Genomic DNA, 3470 nt, shown 5'->3' with positions numbered 1-3470 from the left:
GATATCATCAACGGCGGTCTCGAATGCGGTCCGGACGCCCCGAACAAGGCGAACGAGGAACAGCGCATCACGTACTTCACGAAGATGTGCGAAGCGCTGGGTGTGGAGCCTCTAGGCGCCACCTCGTGCAACGCCTAGACTGCACATTATGCATCAAACACAAGCACAAGACGAAGTCCAACGTAGGCTTAGCTGAGGATAAAGCCCAATCGACAGATCTTGCCATCACGGAAGACACTATGATGAATTTGCTCCTGACGATATTTTGGCCCAAAAGCACTATAGATGACAAAAAAAAATACGTCCGTCATATTTTATTCCCATAACCTTGTTTTGTCTTTCTGTAGGGATTTTTCCACAACAGTACATAGTTTTGTACTCACCAATACCGCACGTATATCACCGTAACACTACATGTATCCGTGTCATGCACGTTATTTCAACCGTGTATCGTGACGCAAACTATAATAGCACAAATAGATGATCCTTTTCCCCAGCCAACCGGAGAAAGTCAAGCTTTTGACTCAAAGCCCAAGTGCCGTCGAGCTGAAGGAGGTCATCCTCCCAAACCCGACCAGAGAAACAACAGGAAACTTGGAATTCAGCTACATAATTTGGCAAAATGGGAGCTCACTTTCACCGAAAATGGTCACCTCACTTATGAATATTCGAGTACTTGAGTGAGGACTTCGAATCGCAAAATCCATGAGAACGCACAATATCCGGCACACTCCTCACCTCTACCTGTACACGAAGTCCAATCCTACCTCGATCAACAATTGAGTTATTCTAATTTACCGTGCATCGTATAAATGCTGAGGCAATGCAATGCCATTTTACAACGTTTCTGCTTCCGTAAATCGCTGATTTACCTACAGTAGAAGTATTGCGTATAAGGAACATGATTTGTCTACGCTTTTGGCTTCAGAGTCTAAATCAGGGACCTCGATAGCGTACCACGGGCAGTACCGTACGAAAAGATCCATGTTAACGTCTGAGTTTGTTTGTTCTGTGGCTTCGATCACTGAATTCTGAAGTCGGGGACGCCAATCTTGACTGCACCGATGAAGTCACAGGCTTTTCCGTGGTCGAGCCATTCCCACCTCTTGCCGTTCGAACTGCGTTGTGATCCTCACTTTCGTTCTCTCCTCCAAGCAAGCAAGCAACCACCCTCAGTCTATCAATCCAAGTCAACTATGAAGCTCGCCGGAGTTATCGCGTCAATGGGCCTACTGGGCGTGGCTTCTGCTGACGATAGTAGCTCGAGTTTCGCTCGTTTCTTCGACCAAGCGCGTTTCCAGGAGATGTTCCCGGATGCTGTGGAGCTCTACAACTTCGACGGTCTCGTGGATGCCGCCAGCAAATACACCGAGTTCGCCAACACGGGCAACGATGACAACGATAAACGCGAGCTGGCGGCCTTCCTAGCTCAAACGGCTCACGAATGCGACAGCTTCAAGGCTGCGGAGGAGTACGCCCGTGACACCTACTCGGTGTGGCAGTATTGCGACAATGCCAGCATCGCCTGCGCCCCTGGCCAGCGTTACCACGGCCGCGGCCCCATTCAGCTCTCGTGGAACTACAATTACTACAATGCCGGCGAGGCTCTGGGCATTGACCTTCTAAACAGCCCGGACATCGTCTCAACCGATACGACGGTGACGTGGATGACTGCACTTTGGTACTGGATGACTCCGCACGCCGGTCGCGTCATTCACGACGTCGTCGCCGGTGAGAACGGGTTCGCCCAGTCCACCGACATCATCAACGGCGGCCTCGAGTGCGGTCCGGACGCCCCGAACACGGGGAACGAGCAGCAACGCATCACATACTTCACCAAGATGTGCGAGGCACTGGGCGTGGAGCCCCTGGGTGCCACTTCATGCAACGCCTAGACTGCGTGTGCGTCGTATAAAACATGAATACACAAGTGAACTGTGTCTCTTACTTGTATTTTGCACGAGTTCTTGCTATGACCCTCCTACTGTAAGGCTGGGTAGATGTATTGATCCCACACAGGCTCCCAATAGCACTCGACGTCGGCATCGAAGCGGACGCCGTCGACGATCCAGCAGTTGTGCGAGATGTTGGCAACCACCGTGCGGTGCAAACCTCCACGTTCATCCAGCGTACGCAGACCATACGTGTCGTTCTTGTACTCGACGGTATCCTTCATGTCCATGACTGTAAACTCCTCGAACTTGGTTTCGATCTCGTCGATCGAGTCTACGGGTGTGTATCGCTGCAGTAGCGAGTGCTGCCATGGAGCTACAACTCCGTCGTTCGGACTTGCGAAGAAGTGGGCGGACTTGAGACGCAAGAAGTTGCTCTTTCGACGGATCTTGTCGAATCTGCATTGGAAATCGTCGTCGTCGCAGTGATTCAGATTGTTCAGATACGGCAGGTACTTGTTGTTCGCGATGAAATACTTGTCGGCCGGCTCGCGGTTCATGTTCATAAGTGAGTACTTGGCCTGCAGCGTCTGGTTCGCGTCCAGTTGAGCCAGGTCGTGCTGGAACTTGCCACGCCAGTCTGCCGTGGTGTATTTAGAGAAGTCGAAGATGTCGGGTGTCAGTAGCTGGGGACCAAGCACGTTCGTCATGATGTAGAGCGGCACGACGTCCTCCGCCTGTGGACCGTAGAACATGCCGTTCTGCATGCCAGCTAGACTAACGAGGGAGTGAACCTTATGGTCGTCCATGTTTTCCACCACGGCACGGGCGATGCCGCCGCCTTGTGAGTGACCCACGAAATGGTAGCCGTTGTCGAAGCGCGAGTCGTTCTTGACGATACTGCGGATCTGCTCAATGGCCATCGGGATCTGCGCCGTCACAGACTGCACCGAGCACTCGTTCTCGCAGTATGTGAGACCCACGAAGACGCGGCCCTCAACCGTGAGGTTGGCCTTAATGTTGCGGCCATTGGTGGCGTTGCCCGTGACGCCGTGGAAGAAGAAAACCGGCAGCTCCGATTCGGGAACGGACTCTGCGACGACGACGGAGGCGGCAGCAGCGGCCACTGCGAGGAGGAAGGATCGGATCGCCATGACGAAGGAGGTCTTGATCTTTTCGGGGTGAAAAGGATTGTGGGCACTCGGGTTGCAGCGAAGTGAGGTGAGAGCCTCACCGTGAGCTGAAGACGGTGGTGAAGACGGTGGTGAAGACGGCGGTGAAGACCGCACATAGGACGAGCTTCACCTCTTGCGCAGCAAGTTGCGGATCAGACTTGGCCGTCAACAATGCGGGGTCGTAAGGTCCAGGAAGTGATGTCTGCTTTGATGTCAACGACATCAATGGCACACTGCAATCAGCTCACGTGACGGTATCACTTGCTGCAACGATGCCCGCTTGTGCTGTGATGTAGACACGCACCCGCTGAGCGCGTGCAGCGAAGGTGCCTCTGTGCGATTAGCTCAATTCTCGACGAACCGCAAAACCATTCAGCGACTTCTTCTCTATTGGCAAAGAGCC

General features: G+C 53.1%; 2 protein-coding genes across 2 annotated transcripts; one reads left to right on the top strand and one right to left on the bottom strand.

The window, feature by feature from the left end:
- The first annotated feature begins 1008 nt into the window (after positions 1–1008).
- PPTG_17667 (hypothetical protein) lies at positions 1009–1951 on the top strand. Its single transcript, XM_008915611.1, has one exon. It carries the CDS (start codon positions 1065–1067, stop codon positions 1893–1895), a length of 831 nt encoding a protein of 276 aa, XP_008913859.1. The 5' UTR covers positions 1009–1064; the 3' UTR covers positions 1896–1951.
- On the bottom strand, positions 1918–3416 carry PPTG_17666 (hypothetical protein). The gene has a single exon (XM_008915610.1). It carries the CDS (start codon positions 3044–3046, stop codon positions 1982–1984), a length of 1065 nt encoding a protein of 354 aa, XP_008913858.1. The 5' UTR covers positions 3047–3416; the 3' UTR covers positions 1918–1981.
- Positions 3417–3470: the final 54 nt, after the last annotated feature.

Source organism: Phytophthora parasitica (genome assembly GCF_000247585.1).
Source record: "Phytophthora parasitica INRA-310 unplaced genomic scaffold supercont2.73, whole genome shotgun sequence".
In the NCBI taxonomy this organism is placed as follows: domain Eukaryota; phylum Oomycota; class Peronosporomycetes; order Peronosporales; family Peronosporaceae; genus Phytophthora; species Phytophthora nicotianae.
The sequence above is the reverse complement of the archived record's forward strand: the minus strand, read 5'-3'. Positions and strand labels throughout refer to the sequence as shown.